Genomic DNA, 18,318 nt, shown 5'->3' with positions numbered 1-18,318 from the left:
TGCCAAAATAACTCTGGAGAATAAGCTGTACAATACTGGCATAATTTCAAGCGCTAAGTTCTCAGACAATCACCCCTCCATCTTGAAACATTCCCTCCAACAGAAGAATCAGGTAACAGAAGAATCACTGAGGTACTGTTCACTCAGGTAGAATATCCTGTAGTCAAACGTTTATTGTCCCACTTTTCTTAGTCCCACCGTGTCTCTACTAAACAGAACTAGATGAGCAACACAATGGTAAGTGATGTAAACTCAACTGTCCAGGGCAATACTGTTTTGGCTCTTAAGTTATTTGCTCATTGGAGAAAACAGTTGATTGTACTAAAGTGATATTAATGACTGAAAACTAAGCATGTACTTTAAAATGGTCTTTCTCTCTAAGATGTCAGGTTGCCTGGACAACCAGGCTTGCCCAGCTATAGTCTGGGCTCATAGCCCCAGGCCTAAGAGTCTGGGGTATAGTGCTGGGGCTAGGGTATAGTGCTGGGGCTAGGGTATAGTGCTGGGGCTAGGGTATAGTGCTGGGGCTAGGGTATAGTGCTGGGGCTAGGGTATAGTGCTGGGACTGGCGTATAGTGCTGGGGCTAGGGTATAGTGCTGGGGCTAGGGTATAGTGCTGGGGCTAGGGTATAGTGCTGGGACTGGCGTATAGTGCTGGGACTGGCGTATAGTACAGGCGCATAGTGCATGGACTGAGCTGGGGCAGGCGTATGGCGCCAGGGCCAGCGTATGACGTATGACCAGTACCAGATCAATATGGAGCTATATACAGGGAGTACCAGATCAATGTGGAGCCATATACAGGGAGTACCAGATCAATGTGGAGCTATATACAGGGAGTACCAGTACCAGATCAACGTGGAGCTATATACAGGGAGTACCAGATCAATGTGGAGCTATATACAGGGAGTACCAGTGAGTACCAGATCAATGTGGAGCTATATACAGGGAGTACCAGTACCAGATCAACGTGGAGCTATATACAGGGAGTACCAGATCAATGTGGAGCTATATACAGGGAGTACCAGATCAATGTGGAGCTATATACAGGGAGTACCAGATCAATGTGGAGCTATATACAGGGAGTATCAGATCAATGTGGAGCTATATACAGGGAGTATCAGATCAATGTGGAGCTATATACAGGAAGTTCCAGATCAATGTGGAGCTATATACAGGGAGTACCAGATCAATGAGGAGCTATATACAGGAAGTTCCAGATCAATGTGGAGCTATATACAGGAAGTACCAGATCAATGTGGAGCTATATACAGGGAGTACCAGATCAATGTGGAGCTATATACAGGAAGTACCAGTACCAGATCAATGTGGACCTATATACAGGGAGTACCAGATCAATGTGGAGCTATATACAGGAAGTACCAGTACCAGATCAATGTGGACCTATATACAGGGAGTTCCAGATCAATGTGGAGCTATATACAGGAAGTACCAGTACCAGATCAATGTGGACCTATATACAGGGAGTACCAGATCAATGTGGAGCTATATACAGGAAGTACCAGATCAGTGTGGAGCTATATACAGGGAGTACCAGATCAATGTGGAGCTATATACAGGGAGGACAAGTACCAGATCAATGTGGAGCTATATACAGGAAATACCAGATCAATATGGAGCTATATACAGGGAGTACCAGTACCAGATCAATGTGGAGCTATATACAGGAAGTACCAGATCAATATGGAGCTATATACAGGGAGTACCAGTACCAGATCAATGTGTCGATCTCTTCCGGCGCCGACCGAGATGGCCGCCTCGCTTCACGTTCCTAGGAAAATATGCAGTATTTAGTTTTTTTTGTGTGTTATTCCTTACATTGGTACCCCAGGTAATCTTAGGTTTCATTACATACAGTCGGGAGGAACTACTGAATATAAGAGCAACGTCAACTCACCATCGTTACAACCAGGAATATGACTCTCCCGAAGCGGATCCTGTGTTTTGCCTTCCACCCAATACAATGGATCTGATCCCAGCCGGCGACCCTATGCGACGCCGTAAAAGGGGCAAAAGTAGCGTTCTCCTGGTCAGGCTTCGGAGACGGGCACATCGCGCTCCACTCCCTAGCATACTACTCGCCAATGTCCAGTCTCTTGACAATAAGGTTGATGAAATCCGAGCACGGGTAACATTCCAGAGAGACATCAGAGATTGTAACGTTCTCTGCTTCACGGAAACATGGCTAACTCAAGAGACGCTAACGGAGTCGGTGCAGCCAGCTGGTTTCTTCACGCATCGCGCTGACAGAAACATACATCTTTCTGGTAAGAAGAGGGGCGGGGGTGTATGCCTTATGATTAACGAGACGTGGTGTGATCATAACAACATACAGGAACTCAAGTCCTTCTGTTCACCTGATCTAGAACTCCTCACAATCAAATGTCGACCGCATTATCTACCAAGGGAATTCTCTTCGATTATAATCACAGCCGTATATATTCCCCCCCAAGCAGACACATCGATGGCCCTGAACGAACTTTATCTGACTCTTTGTAAACTGGAAACCACACACCCTGAGGCTGCATTCATCATAGCTGGGGATTTTAACAAGGCTAATCTGAAAACAAAACTCCCTAAATTCTATCAGCATATCGATTGTGCTACCAGGGCTGGTAAAACCTTGGATCACTGTTATACTAACTTCCGCGACGCATATAAGGCCCTCCCCCGCCCTCCTTTCGGAAAAGCTGACCACGACTCCATTTTGTTGCTTCCAGCCTACAAACAGAAACTAAAACAAGCTCCCTCGCTCAGGTCTGTTCAACGCTGGTCCGACCAATCTGATTCCACGCTTCAAGACTGCTTCGATCACGCGGATTGGAATATGTTCCGCATTGCGTCCAACAACAACATTGACGAATATGCTGATTCGGTGAGCGAGTTCATTAGAAAGTGCATTGACGATGTCGTACCCACAGCAACGATTAAAACATTCCCAAACCAGAAACCGTGGATTGACGGCAGCATTCGCGTGAAACTGAAAGCGCGAACCACTGCTTTTAACCAGGGCAAGGTGACCGGAAACATGACCGAATACAAACAGTGTAGCTATTCTCTCCGCAAGGCAATCAAACAAGCTAAGTCCCAGTACAGAGACAAAATAGAGTCGCAATTCAACAGCTCAAACACAAGAGGTATGTGGCAGGGTCTACAGTCAATCACGGATTACAAAAAGAAAACCAGCCCCGTCGCGGACCAGGATGTCTTGCTCCCAGACAGGCTAAATAACTTTTTTGCTCGCTTTGAGGACAATAGAGTGCCACTGACACGGCCCGCTACCAAAACCTGCGGGCTCTCCTTCACTGCAGCCGAGGTGAGTAAAACATTTAAACGTGTTAACCCTCGCAAGGCTGCAGGCCCAGACGGCATTCCCAGCCGCGTCCTCAGAGCATGCGCAGACCAGCTGGCTGGTGTGTTTACGGACATATTCAATCAATCCTTATCCCAGTCTGCTGTTCCCACATGCTTCAAGAGGGCCACCATTGTTCCTGTTCCCAAGAAAGCTAAGGTAACTGAGCTAAACGACTACCGCCCCGTAGCACTCACTTCCGTCATCATGAAGTGCTTTGAGAGACTAGCCAAGGACCGTATCACCTCCACCCTACCGGACACCCTAGACCCACTCCAATTTGCTTACCGACCCAATAGGTCCACAGACGACGCAATCGCAACCACACTGCACACTGCCCTAACCCATCTGGACAAGAGGAATACCTATGTGAGAATGCTGTTCATCGACTACAGCTCAGCATTTAACACCATAGTACCCTCCAAACTCTTCATCAAGCTCGAGACCCTGAGTCTCGACCCCGCCCTGTGCAACTGGGTCCTGGACTTCCTGACGGGCCGCCCCCAGGTGGCGAGGGTAGGTAACAACATCTCCACCCCGCTGATCCTCAACACTGGGGCCCCACAAGGGTGCGTTCTGAGCCCTCTCCTGTACTCCCTGTTCACCCACGACTGCGTGGCCATGCACGCCTCCAACTCAATCATCAAGTTTGCGGATGACACTACAGTGGTAGGCTTGATTACCAACAACGACGAGACGGCCTACAGGGAGGAGGTGAGGGCCCTCGGAGTGTGATGTCAGGAAAATAACCTCACACTCAACGTCAACAAAACAAAGGAGATGATTGTGGACTTCAGGAAACAGCAGAGGGAGCACCCCCCTATCCACATTGACGGGTCAGTAGTGGAGAAGGTGGAAAGTTTTAAGTTCCTCGGTGTACACATCACGGACGAACTGAATTGGTCCACCCACACAGACAGCGTTGTGAAGAAGGCGCAGCAGCGCCTCTTCAACCTCAGGAGGCTGAAGAAATTCGGCTTGTCACCAAAAGCACTCACAAACTTCTACAGATGCACAATCGAGAGCATCCTGTCGGGCTGTATCACCGCCTGGTACGGCAACTGCTCCGCCCACAACCGTAAGGCTCTCCAGAGGGTAGTGAGGTCTGCAGAACGCATCACCGGGGGCAAACTACCTGCCCTCCAGGACACCTACACCACCCGATGTCACAGGAAGGCCATAAAGATCATCAAGGACAACAACCACCCAAGCCACTGCCTGTTCACCCCGCTATCATCCAGAAGGCGAGGTCAGTACAGGTGCATCAAAGCAGGGACCGAGAGACTGAAAAACAGCTTCTATCTCAAGGCCATCAGACTGTTAAACAGCCACCACTGACATTTAGCGGCCGCTGCCAACATACTGACTCAACTCCAGCCACTTTAATAATGGGAATTGATGGAAATTATGTAAAAATGTACCACTAGCCACTTTAAACAATGCCACTTAATATGTTTACATACCCTACATTACTCATCTCATATGTATATACTGTACTCTATACCATCTACTGCATCTTGCCTATGCCGTTCTGTACCATCACTCATTCATATATCTTTATGTACATATTCTTTATCCCTTTACACTTGTGTGTATAAGGTAGTAGTTGTGGAATTGTTAGGTTAGATTACTTGTTGGTTATTACTGCATTGTCGGAACTAGAAGCACAAGCATTTCGCTACACTCGCATTAACATCTGCTAACCATGTGTATGTGACAAATAAATTTTGATTTATATACAGGAAGTACCAGATCAATGTGGAGCTATATACAGGGAGTACCAGATCAATGTGGAGCTATATACAGGAAGTACAAGATCAATGTGGAGCTATATACAGGAAGTACAAGATCAATGTGGAGCTATATACAGGAAGTACCAGATCAATGTGGAGCTATATACAGGGAGTACCAGAACAAGATCAATGTGGAGCTATATACAGGAAGTACCAGATCAATGTGGAGCTATATACAGGAAGTACCAGATCAATGTGGAGCTATATACAGGGAGTACCAGATCAATGTGGAGCTATATACAGGAAGTACCAGATCAATGTGGAGCTATATACAGGGAGTACCAGAACAAGATCAATGTGGAGCTATATACAGGGAGTACCAGATCAATGTGGAGCTATATACAGGGAGTACCAGATCAATGTGGAGCTATATACAGGAAGTACCAGATCAATGTGGAGCTATATACAGGGAGTACCAGAACAAGATCAATGTGGAGCTATATACAGGGAGTACCAGATCAATATGGAGCTATATACAGGGAGTACCAGAACAAGATCAATGTGGAGCTATATACAGGGAGTACCAGATCAATGTGGAGCTATATACAGAAAGTACAAGATCAATGTGGAGCTATATACAGGAAGTACAAGATCAATGTGGAGCTATATACAGGAAGTACCAGATCAATGTGGAGCTATATACAGGGAGTACCAGAACAAGATCAATGTGGAGCTATATACAGGGAGTACCAGATCAATGTGGAGCTATATACAGGGAGTACCAGATCAATATGGAGCTATATACAGGGAGTACCAGAACAAGATCAATGTGGAGCTATATACAGGAAGTACCAGATCAATGTGGAGCTATATACAGGAAGTACCAGATCAATGTGGAGCTATATACAGGGAGTACCAGAACAAGATCAATGTGGAGCTATATACAGGAAGTACCAGATCAATGTGGAGCTATATACAGGGAGTACCAGAACAAGATCAATGTGGAGCTATATACAGGAAGTACAAGATCAATGTGGAGCTATATACAGGAAGTACCAGATCAATGTGGAGCTATATACAGGGAGTACCAGAACAAGATCAATGTGGAGCTATATACAGGGAGTACCAGATCAATGTGGAGCTATATACAGGGAGTACCAGATCAATATGGAGCTATATACAGGGAGTACCAGAACAAGATCAATGTGGAGCTATATACAGGAAGTACCAGATCAATGTGGAGCTATATACAGGGAGTACCAGAACAAGATCAATGTGGAGCTATATACAGGAAGTACAAGATCAATGTGGAGCTATATACAGGAAGTACCAGATCAATGTGGAGCTATATACAGGGAGTACCAGAACAAGATCAATGTGGAGCTATATACAGGAAGTACAAGATCAATGTGGAGCTATATACAGGAAGTACCAGATCAATGTGGAGCTATATACAGGGAGTACCAGAACAAGATCAATGTGGAGCTATATACAGGGAGTACCAGATCAATGTGGAGCTATATACAGGGAGTACCAGAACCAGATCAATGTGGAGCTATATACAGGGAGTACCAGATCAATGTGGAGCTATATACAGGGAGTACCAGAACCAGATCAATGTGGAGCTATATACAGGGAGTACCAGATCAATGTGGAGCTATATAGAGGGAGTACAAGGAAATAAAAGCTGAAATAAATAAATCTCTACAATTATTCTGACATTTCACATTCTTAAAATAAAGTGGTGATCCTAACTGACCTAAGACAGGGAATTTTTACTACGATTAAATGTCAGGAATTGTGATAAACTGAGTTTAAATGTATTTGGCTAAGGTGTATGTAAACTTCCGACTTCAACTGTATATCCATCCTGCCCTGCCTTTCTAAAATCTTCGAAAGCCAAGTTAACAAACAGATCACTGAACATTTCGAATCCCACGTACCTTCTCCGCTATGAAATCTGGTTTCAGAACTGGCCACGGGTGCACCTCACGCTCAAGGTCCTAAACGATATCATAACCGCCATCGATAAAAGACAATACTGTGCAGCCGTATTCATCGACCTGGCCAAGGCTTTTGACGCTGTCAATCACCACATTCTTATCGGCAGACTCAATAGCCTTGGCTTCTCAAATGACTGCCTCACCTGTTTCACTAACTATTTCTCAGATAGAGTTCAGTGTGTCAAATCTGGGGGCCTGTTTTACGAACCTCTGGCAGTCTCTATGGGGGTACCACAGGGTTCAATTCTCGGGCCAACTCTCTTCTCTGTAAATATATCAACGATGTTGCTCTTTATCCTGGTGATTCTCTGATTATTTGAGAATTAACCAATGATATTAGGCCACTCTTGGCCATGATTACAGACACCTGTGTGTCTTTTGACACTATATAAACGAGTCATCCCGCAGTGTTTGTGATTATACCCTGATGAAGACAGCTTGGCTGTCGAAACGTTGGATATTACATGTTTGCATCTGAGCTCCTAGAGTATGCGGCTCTCCTTTATTTTCAAGATTCTCTGATCCACCTCTACGCAGACGACACCATTCTGTACACATCTGGCCCTTCTTTGGACACTTAAACATCCAAACAAGCTTCAATGCCATACAACACTCCTTCCGTGGCCTCCAACTGCTCTTAAATGTTAGTACAACCAAATGCATGCTCGTCAACCGATTGCTGCCCGCACCTGCCCGCCTGACTAGCATCACCACTCTGGACGGTTCTGACTTAAAATATGTGGACAACTACAAATACCTAGGTGTCTGGTTAGACTGTAAACTCTCCTTCCAGACTCACATCAAACATCTCCAATCTAAAATTACATCTAGAATTGGCTTCTTATTTCACAACAAAGCATCCTTCACTCATGCTGCCAAACATACCCTCGTAAAACTGACTATCCTACCGATCCTTGACTTCGGCGATGTCATCTATAAAATAGCCTCCAACACTCTACTCAACAAATTGGATGCAGTCTATCACAGTGCCATCCGTTTTGTCACCAAAGCCCCATATACTATCCACCACTACGACCTGTATGCTCTCGTTGGCTGGCCCTCGCTACATATTCGTCACCAAACCCACTGGCTCCAGGTCATCGATAAGCCTCTGCTAGGTAAAGCCCCGCCTTATCTCAGCTCACTGGTCACCATAGCAACACCCACCCGTAGCCCACGCCTCAGCAGGTATATCTCACTGGTCATCCCCAAAGCCAACATCTCCTTTGGCCGCCTTTCCTTACAGTTCTCTGCTGCCAATGACTGGAACGAAATACTAAAAAATATATATATATATTTTTAAAGAAATCACTGAAGCCTTGTATCTCCCTCTAACTTTAAGCATCAGCTGTTAGAGTAGCTTACTGATCACTGTACACAGCCCATCTGTAAATAGCACACCCACCTACCTCATCCCCATATTGTTATTTATTTTTTTCTCCCCAGAATCTCTACTTGCACATCAATCACTCCAGTGTTAATGCTACATTGTAATTATTTCCTCTATATTGCCTTACTGCCTAATCTACTACATTTGCACACACTGTACATTTCTATTGTGTTATTGACTATACGTTTGTTTATCCCTTTATGTGTAACTCTGTGTTGTTTGTCGTTGCAGTGCTTTACTTTCTTGGCCAGGTCGCAGTTGTAAATGAGAACTTGTTCAACTGGCCTACCTGGTTAAATGAAGGTTTAATAAAACATATTGTATGGGACTGTGTGTGAGAGTGTCAATGTAGTGGTGTGTGTGTGTGTGTAAAAATATATTTTTTCCACACACAAAAGTTCGGGGTCACTTATTAGAAATGTCCCTGTTTTTGAAAGAAAAGCAAATTTTTTGCCTATTAAAATAACATCAAATTGATCAGAAATACAGTGTAGACATTGTTAATGTTGTAAATGACTATTGTAGCTGGAAACGGCAGATTTTTAATGGAATATCTACATAGGCGTACAGAGGCCCATTATCAGCAACCATCACTCCTGTGTTCCAATGGCACGTTGTGTTAGCTAATCCAAGTTAATCATTTTATAAAGGCTAACTGATCATTAGAAAACCCTTTTGCAATTATGTTAGCACAGCTGAAAACTGTCGTTCTGATTAAAGAAGAACTGGCCTTCTTTAGACTAGTTGAGTATCTGGAGCATCAGCATTTGTGGGTTCGATTACAGGCTCAAAATTGCTAGAAACAAATAACTTTCTCCTGAAACTCGTCAGTCTGTTCTTGTTCTGAGAAATTAAGGCTATTCCTTGCGAAACTAAAGATCTCGTACAACGCTGTGTACTACTCCCTTCACAGAACAGTGCAAACTGGCTCTAACCAGAATAGAAAGAGGAGTGTGAGGCCCCGGTGCACAACTGAGCAAAAGGACAAGTACATTAGAGTGTCTAGTTTGAGAAACAGACGCCTCACAAGTCCTCTACTAGCAGCTTCATTAAATAGTACCCGCAAAACACCAGTCTCAACGTCAACAGTGAAGATGACTCCGGGATGCTGGCCTTCCAGGCAGAGTTCCTCTGTCCAGTCTCAACGTCAACAGTGAAGAGGTGACTCCGTGATGCTGGCCTTCCAGGCAGAGCTCCTCAAGTCCAGTGTCTGTATTATTCTGCCCGTCTTAATGTTTATTGTCCAGTCTGAGATATGGCTTTTTCTTTGCAACTCTGCCTAGAAGGCCAGTTTGTTCTCCAGTACATTGGCCAATAGAACAGAGGGTAGATTATTTACTCTCCTCTGTAGTTTCATCAGGGTACCCGCACATCGGCCTCCATATCACGGTCTCTTCCGAGTGTCGGGGATCAGGGCCCAGTTGAGAAGGATATCCTGCACGTCTCCTGAGTTATTGAAGTAGAATTCCTCATCCAGATCATGGTTAGTGATCGCTGTTCTGATGTCCAGAAGCACTTTTCAGTCATAGGAAACGATGGGGGAAACATTATGTACAAAACAGTTAAGATCAGCGCAAACAGCCCCCCCCCCCAAATAACAATCAACAACAACAAATAGGTGTTCCAGTCTCCGTGGAGACAGAACAAACAGAGCTGAAGTGATAGTATGAAAGGTCTTCAACATGCATTAGGAACAGTCATGTCTGTTATATACATGAGGTGAACCATAACCTGCTGGACAAAACATGTTCATCTCCCAATTATTATTTGCTACAGATTGTGTCCTGAAGATATACACCAGGTTCTAGGAGGAGGACCATGCAGCAGCTCTGCTCACCCGTCTGCCAGGAGCCTCGGGAATGTAGCAGTAATGACTAACATGTCCTCCAGCTAAACCCTTACACATATAAACTAAACACTTTCATAAACAAGCCCTGCCACCTGCAACCTCTCTACTCTTCCTAATCTCCCCGGTCTTCCCCTCCCATGTGAGGAATATCTGTGGGGTACCGCATCATCCCAGAGGAGCAGGCATGGTCAGGGAGGCAGGGGAGTGGTTAGGGTCAGGTAGGCTGCTCCCCTGCCCCCCTAGCTGCCGGCACACCTGCTCCCCGGTCTCCCTAACCCTGCCTGCCCATCTGCTGCCCTGAATTCCTCTGTTGATCCTACAGCTATTGTATGCAGTAATCATGAGCCTATGAACCAGAGTTACACTGTTAGCACTGAGGCGGTGTGCCCTAGTAGGAAGTCCGCTGTGTGCAGCTCACCCTGCACTAACAGCTCAAACATAAAAATCACTTTCATGTCTACTTCTAATAAGCCTCCCAGTACAGCTGGGTGATATGGTCTAAAATCAGATTTCATTTGTTGTTTTTGTTGGTTTTTTTTAACTTATGGGCGATTCACAATATATCTAAAAATGTTTATGTTCTCTATAAATAAGCTTTGTACCATTAAAAGATCAAATACAATGCATTTCAAACAGTCAGCAATAATATAATGACTTCCAAGTTTGTAAAATTATACCTTAGCTAAATATAAGCCTTCAACAACCATAAGACCCACATTTTTTTTTTATTATTTTATAAAAAATAGTTCAACATGCGTTTTTGGGGGAATAATCAATGATCAGACTATGAAAATAACCTTTGTTACAAATGTAAATAGAAGCATGCATAATGCACATTCACTAATAATGACTAACTTATTGTAGCAGGCATTAGGCTATAGAAAATGAACACAGGTCTCATCAACAAGTGATTAGCCAGCTAATGTTTATATTTCAAGTTAAAGAGAGTTTGATTTTCTAGTTCCCGTTCTAAAAGTAGCTTTTGGTTGAAGATCTGATAATTCTGTATAAAAACAATATGCATAAAGTAGAGAAATGTATAACATTTTGGCTCCAGAGAGATCCCTGACGAAAACCTGCTCCAGAGAGATCCCTGACGAAAACCTGCTCCAGAGAGATCCCTGACGAAAACCTGCTCCAGAGAGATCCCTGACGAAAACCTGCTCCAGAGAGATCCCTGACGAAAACCTGCTCCAGAGAGATCCCTGACGAAAACCTGCTCCAGAGAGATCCCTGACGAAAACCTGCTCCAGAGAGATCCCTGACGAAAACCTGCTCCAGAGAGATCCCTGACGAAAACCTGCTCCAGAGCGCTCAGGACCTCAGACTGTGGCGAAGGTTAACCTTCCAACAGGACACCGACCCGAAGCACACAACCAAGACAACGCAGGAGTGGCTTCGGTACAAGTCTCTGAATGTCCTTGTGGCCCAGCCAGAGCCCAGACTTGAACCCGATCTAACATCTCTGGAGAGACCTGAAAATAGCTGTGCAGAGACGCTCCTCATCCAACCTGACAGAGCTTGAGAGGATCTGCAGAGAAGAAACTCCCCAAATACAGGGGTGCTAAGCTTGTAGCGTCATACCCAAGAAGACTCAATGCTGTGATCGCTGCGAAAGGTGCTTCAACAATGTACTGAGTAAAGGGTCTGAAAACGTATGTAAATGTGATATTTCCGCTTTTTTTTTATACATTTTGCTAAAATTTCTAAAAAGCTGGTTTTGCCTTGTCATCTTGTCATCATGGGGTATTGTGTGTAGACTGATTTAATCATTTTTAGAATAAGGCTGTAATGTAGCAAAATGTGGAAAAAGTCAAGGGGTCTGAATACTTTCCGGCACTGTTTATCAACAAATTGGCGAGGGCACTAGAAGTCTGCAGCATCCGGCCTCACCCTACTAGAATCTGAAGTCAAATGTCTACTTTTTGCTGATGATCTGGTGCTTCTGTCACCAACCAAGGAGGGCCTACAGCAGCACCTAGATCTTCTGCACAGATTCTGTCAGACCTGGGACCTGACAGTAAATCCTAGTAAGACACAAATAATGGTGTTCCAAAAAAGGGTAGCTGCCAAGACAACAAATACAAATTCCATCTCGTCACCGTTGCCCTAGAGCACACAAAAAAATAATACCTACCTCGGCCTAAACATCAGCACCACAGGTAACTTCCACAAAGCTGTGAACGATCTGAGAGACAAGGCAAGAAGGGCCTCCTATGCCATAAAAAGGAACATAAAATTCAACATACCAATTAAGATCTGGCTAAAAAAATACTTGAATCAGTTATAGAACCCATTGCCCTTTATGGTTGTGAGGTCTGGGGTCCGCTCACCAACCAAGAATTCACAAAATGGGACAAACACCAAATTGAGACTCTGCATGCAGAATTCTGAAAAAATATCCTCCATGTACAACGTAAAACACCAACTAGTGCATGCAGAGCAGAATTAGGCCGATACCCACTAATTATCAAAATCCAGAAAAGAGCTGTTAAATTCTACAACCACCTAAAAGGAAGTGATTCCCAAACCTTCCACCCCAAAGCCATCACCTACAGAGTGATGAACCTGGAGAAGAGTCCCCTAAGCAAGCTGGTCCTAGGGCTCTGTTCACAAACACAAACACACCCCACAGAGCCCCAGGACAGCAACACAATTAGACCCAATCAAATCATGAGAAAACAAAACGATAATTACTTTGACACATTGGAAAGAATTTACCAAAAAAACTGAGCAAACTAGAATGCTATTTGGCACTAAACAGAGAGTACACAGTGGCAGAATACCTGACACAAAATTAAGGAAAGCTTTGACTATGTACAGACTCAGTGAGCAATGACTTGCTATTGAGAGAGGCCACCGTAGGTAGACCTGGCTTCACTGCCAATCCTGAAGTATACCTTTAAAGCTACAAAAGTGTCAGTGTTCAATCTTAACGAAACAACAGAACAGATTAACCAGAATGACATTTACTCTATATATAGGGGGTACCGGTACAGAGTCAATGTGCGGGGCACCGGTTAGTTGAGGTAATATGTACATGTAGGTCGAGTTATTAAAGTGACTATGCAAATAGTCTGGGTAGCCATTTTAATAGCTGTTCAGGTCTAGGACCTAGACTTGGCGCTCCGGTACCGCTTGCCGCGTGGTAGCAGAGAGAACAGTATGACTAGGGTGGCTGGAGTCTGACCATTTTTAGGGCCTTCCTTGGATCACCTGGTATAGAGGTCCTGGATGGCAGGATGCTTGGTCCCAGTGATGTACTGGGCTTTACACACTACTCTCTGTAGTGCCTTGCGGTCAGAGGCCAAGCAGTTGCCATACCAGGCAGGGATGCAACCTGCTCTCAATGGTGCAGCTGTAGAACTTTTTGAGGATCTGAGGACCCATGCCAAATCTTTTCAGTCTCCTGAGGGGGAATCGGCTTTGTCGTGCCCGCTTCACCACTATCTTGGTGTGCTTGGACCATGTTAGTTTGTTGGTGATGTGGACACCAAGGAATTTGAAGCTCTCAACCTGCTCCACTACAGCCCCGTCGATGAGAATGGGGGCGTGCTCGGGCCTCCTTTTCCTGCAGTCCACAATCATCTCCTTTGTCTTGCTCACATTGAGGCAGACGTTGTTGTCCTGGCACCCCACGGCCAGGTCTCTGACCTCCCTATAGGCTTTCTCATCGTTGTCTGTGATCAGGTCTACCACCGTTGTGTCATCGGCAAACTTTATGGTGTTGGAGTCGTCATAGCTGAATAACCCAGCATTAAACACCCCAAACTTGATCTTTTTAATGAAGGCATGACCCTACTACATCCCAGCAGTTGGGGCATCCAAACAACCCAGAATTATTTAGAGTGTAGAAACTAAAGTAGCCAGCTAACAGCATCATGCTGTGCCAGTATCAGGGAAATGATTGGTTACTCCCTCACACCCCTTCTTTTCCATCCTGCATTGACATGTTGATGAGGACTGAAGAAATGCAATAGGTTGGGACTGAAATTACTGACAAAACATGAATCAAACACATTTAAATCTAATCTTCAATTAAACTGAAAAATGCATCTTCCACAATAAACAAAACAAACAAAAAGACCCATCTGCTGCTCCAGCCCTCCACATGCCCTCATTATGTTACCATGGACCCAACCCTAATTCAGCCCTCTAACCCTTCACATGCCCTCATTATGTTACCATGGACCTAACCCCAATACAGGACAGCAAACTAACCTCATTGTCGCATTTAGATTGAAAGCATAGTATGTATGGATTATGAAAACATTGAAATGGCGATTACACCACGCCAGTTATCAATAAACTGGTGCCATTGCCTACAATGATGATAACCGTGAAACAGTCAACATGCCACTCTAGCGACCAATTGCGCTTAGAATAGAATTGAAACACATGAACACATAAAAACAGACATATCGTAGACCCAAGCTTTTAATAAACCAATACAGTCGCAACATGAACATGATGGAAGTCACTGTGTCCTATTGACTACTATTCCGTATCAACGCTTCAGATTCAATATTTATAGCACCAATCTGAGTTGTAGCTTATATTAGAAGACCATGTGCTGGCTACGCAGCACCGCAGAGAACACATGGCACGCTGTGGCTGAAAGGAGAACAAGTTGAGCTGTAGTAGAAAGTGGTGTACTCACGTACTGTCTCCTGCTTGGCGTCTAACCCAGAGATAGACTGCTGAAGTTTACCGACTTTACTCTGCAGTCCCCGGACCCGTTGGTTGGTAAACACGATATCACTCTCCAGTTCCTGGAAGAGAGAGCAGGCGTGCCGGGCCAGGTCGGAGAGCTGCCGTAGGGTCCGGGACAGAGCCACATTGTTGACGGTACACAGATCCTCGAAAACCAAACTCTCTTCTTTCGGGACTGAATGCCTGCACAGTAACTGGGGTTCCACGATCCGTTTTGCAAATGGCATTTTGACATGGACCCGATTAGAAATCCACACAAAAACCTGAACCAATAAATTCTTTTCAAAACAATAGCTGCCCCCATTAATCCAACTGTCCCTGATTGCGCGGTTCTTCAGGCATCATTTCACTCTCTACAGACCGAGTGCTCGCCTCCCGCTGCCCCTCTGGTCATCAGCTGCCTATCTATCCGTAGGTAGTAACCGATGTTTTTCAGAGCTTTAAAAGTGAGGCGCTTTTAAAAAAGATCACCCCAAAACCTGGCGCGGAATTCCCTCATTTCCCGGATCTGGACTCGGAGCGAAGCGCGAGGCTGTCTGTGTCCATGGAGCATCAATCAAGCGCGCCGCCGAGACTGAGTGCGTGCACTATTACCACAACAGAGGATTCTTGGTGTGGAAGAGTTCCTCGATAATAATAATCACTTTAAACGGCTATATAAGAGGCTGATATAGAGAGTTGTAGTGTCATAAGATGCCTGTAGCCTATGTGTTCAAGTGTATTAAACTGTTCTCTGTGTGTAGAAGCATCAGTTACTCTTCCAGGGGCCCACATGAAACAATATATTTATTTAACTAGGCAGGCAAGTCAGTTAATGACGGCCTACCCCGGCCAAACCATAACGGTGCTGGGTCAGTTGTGTGCCACCCTATGTGACCCCAATCATGGCCGGTTGTGATACAGCCTGGATTCGAATCAGGGTCTGTAATGACACCTCTAGCACTGAGATGCAGCCCAGCTAGCAATGAGGAATCGACCCAGAAGCGGCCCTCTTCCGGGGGGGCGGAACTAATTGAATCGGCCCGGAATCGTGTGTCGGACTCGGCCCGTAATCAAAATGAATGACTGCCCAGAATCGGCCCAAGTACATCGGGCCGTTTCCCTCTACCGGAATTCAGCCTACTTGCCGGCATCTTACCAGAATCCCCCCAGAAGCGACCCGATACAAATTTAAATAAATGTATACAAAATTACCCGATTTACTCATTTTAAATATTACTATTATACATTTTATACATACAAATTATACCCATCCACAAAAAAACATTTTGTGTCGGAGGAAACGCCATACTGACCATGTCAGTGTTCATGCACAGGAGTCGCTACAGCGCAATGGGACAAGGACATCCCGGCGGGCCAAACCCTCCCCTCACTCGAACGACGCTGAGCAAATTGTGCGTCACCTCATGGGTCTCCCGGGCGCGGCTGGCGTGAGCCTCAAACAGGAATCTGTAGCAACGCAGTTTACACTATGATGCAGTGTCTTAGACCGCTGCACCACTCGGGAGGTTCCAGCCATAAAGTTTTTAATGGTTATCAAATGCCTTGCACCAAGTATCAAAATACTAAAATACTGCACAGAACTCTAAAATAATTTAATTGAAAAGTTAATTGTATGTTAATTTGATCACAGAAACAATGAGAAAATATGATAAAATAAATATTGGAATGTTAATTATATAAAGCAGCCTGTGTAATCATCTGCCAGAGTAGCCCCAATCAGCCCGAGCCCCAGGTAATACATTTGGTCCAGATAACTCACACCAGAATCGGGCCAAGCTCAATCTCCACATTTTAGTCATAAGTAATACTGCCGAAGGCGGCCCAGACTCGGGCTACATGACATCGGCCGAGTCTGACTCTCAGCCGGAATCGCCCAGATCCACTTTGCTAGCTGGGAGTGCCTTAGACTGCTGCGCCCCAGATCCACTGTGCTAGCTGGGAGTACCTTAGACCGCTTCGCCCCCCAGATCCACTTTGCTAGCTGGGAGTGCCTTAGACCGCTGCGCCACAGATCCACTGTGCTAGCTGGGAGTACCTTAGACCGCTGCGCCACAGATCCACTGTGCTAGCTGGGAGTACCTTAGACCGCTGCGCCACAGATCCACTGTGCTAGCTGGGAGTGCCTTAGACTGCTGCGCCCCAGATCCACTGTGCTAGCTGGGAGTACCTTAGACCGCTTCGCCCCCCAGATCCACTTTGCTAGCTGGGAGTGCCTTAGACCGCTGCGCCACAGATCCACTGTGCTAGCTGGGAGTGCCTTAGACCGCTGCGCCCCCCAGATCCACTTTGCTAGCTGGGAGTGCCTTAGATCGCTGCGCCCCCCCAGATCCACTGTGCTAGCTGGGAGTGCCTTAGACCGCTGCGCCACAGATCCACTGTGCTAGCTGGGAATGCCTTAGATCGCTGCGCCCCCCCAGATCCACTGTGCTAGCTGGGAGTGCCTTAGATCGCTGCGCCCCCCAGATCCACTGTGCTAGAAGGGAGTGCCTTAGACCGCTGCGCCACAGATCCACTGTGCTAGCCGGGAGTGCCTTAGACCGCTGCGCCACAGATCCACTGTGCTAGCTGGGAGTGCCTTAGACCGCTGCGCCTCTTGGGAGCCCAAAATAATACAATACATAGTGCAGAACATTATTATTCAAGGACTCATATACATTTAAAACGTCACACATAGCCTCCATTTTTTTTTTTACTGATTTTATTGCTACCTTGAGTTACCTGACGTGGCAGAGAGTTCCATGTAGTCAAGGCTCTATTTAATACTGTCTCCCAGCCTCGGTTCTTGACCTGGGGACTGTGAAAAAACCTCTGGTTCCATGTCTTGTCTTGTACTGATGAGTGTCTGGACTGTGTGCCAACTGCTTGAACAGACAGTTCAGTATCTTCAACACATCATCACCTCACACAAAGACCAATAGTGATGCAGTAAATCTCTCCTCAACTTTGAGCCAGGAGAGACTGACACTTTACCTCCGTGTACATCAGTGGCGGTCAGTGCCGTTTATGATGAGGAAGGACAATTTTTTTTCATGTTTGAGCTGGGTTTATGAGTAGGCTAAACTAGCTTGCATTTTGGTTGCTCCCACAGGAAGTCAAAATTGTCACAATAGGAGACATTCCTGTCTTTGCAGAGTTTCTTCAGGAACTCGTTTAGGACGGCAGCAGCCCCGTTGATGAGAATGGGGAAGTGCTCGATCCTCCTTTTCCTGTAGTCCACGATAATCTCTTTTGTCTTGATCACGTTGAGGGAGAGG

The 18,318-nt window shown here is 45.5% G+C and overlaps 1 protein-coding gene across 5 annotated transcripts in view; it reads right to left on the bottom strand.

Moving 5' to 3' along the window:
• The window catches only part of nhsa (Nance-Horan syndrome a (congenital cataracts and dental anomalies)), a 112,746-nt gene extending 97,261 nt beyond the window's left edge, over positions 1-15,485 (bottom strand). For 3 of the 5 annotated variants that reach the window (XM_071342244.1, XM_071342246.1, XM_071342243.1), the window contains exon 1: positions 15,009-15,481. In XM_071342244.1, the coding sequence (XP_071198345.1) occupies positions 15,009-15,288 (280 nt within the window). In that variant the 5' untranslated portion in view covers positions 15,289-15,481. Of the gene's footprint in view, positions 1-15,008 lie in introns of all 5 variants that reach the window. The other 2 variants (XR_011667924.1, XM_071342242.1) reach the window with 2 other exon arrangements.
• Between the last annotated feature and the right edge of the window lie 2,833 nt (positions 15,486-18,318).

Source organism: Salvelinus alpinus, chromosome 15 (assembly GCF_045679555.1).
Source record: "Salvelinus alpinus chromosome 15, SLU_Salpinus.1, whole genome shotgun sequence".
Classification (NCBI taxonomy): domain Eukaryota; kingdom Metazoa; phylum Chordata; class Actinopteri; order Salmoniformes; family Salmonidae; genus Salvelinus; species Salvelinus alpinus.
The sequence above is the reverse complement of the archived record's forward strand: the minus strand, read 5'-3'. Positions and strand labels throughout refer to the sequence as shown.